General features: G+C 40.4%; 1 protein-coding gene across 1 annotated transcript in view; it reads left to right on the top strand.

Annotated features, from left to right (window-relative positions):
- LOC119585399 (adenylyl cyclase 78C-like) overlaps positions 1–203 on the top strand; it is a gene marked incomplete in the record, with an annotated part of 159,642 nt that overhangs the window by 146,530 nt on the left and 12,909 nt on the right. Inside the window, 1 exon segment of the mRNA XM_037934062.1 lies at positions 93–199. Coding sequence (XP_037789990.1) covers positions 93–199 — 107 coding nt within the window.

Consider the following 203-nt stretch of genomic DNA (forward strand, 5'->3'; position numbering starts at 1 on the left):
CCAATTCAATAGCATAATTTACAAGGAAAAAAAAACACGAAGTTGGCTTAAAAATCGCAACAACAAAATAACGTTTTCTTTTTTCTTGTCAGCTGACTTCGATGAGCTGCTGGACGAAGACAGGTTTTCGTGCATCGAGAAGATTAAGACAATTGGAAGCACGTACATGGCTACCTCTGGTCTCAACCCCACCGCTAAGGTTA

This window comes from Penaeus monodon, chromosome 19 (assembly GCF_015228065.2).
Source record: "Penaeus monodon isolate SGIC_2016 chromosome 19, NSTDA_Pmon_1, whole genome shotgun sequence".
Classification (NCBI taxonomy): Eukaryota; Metazoa; Arthropoda; class Malacostraca; order Decapoda; family Penaeidae; genus Penaeus; species Penaeus monodon.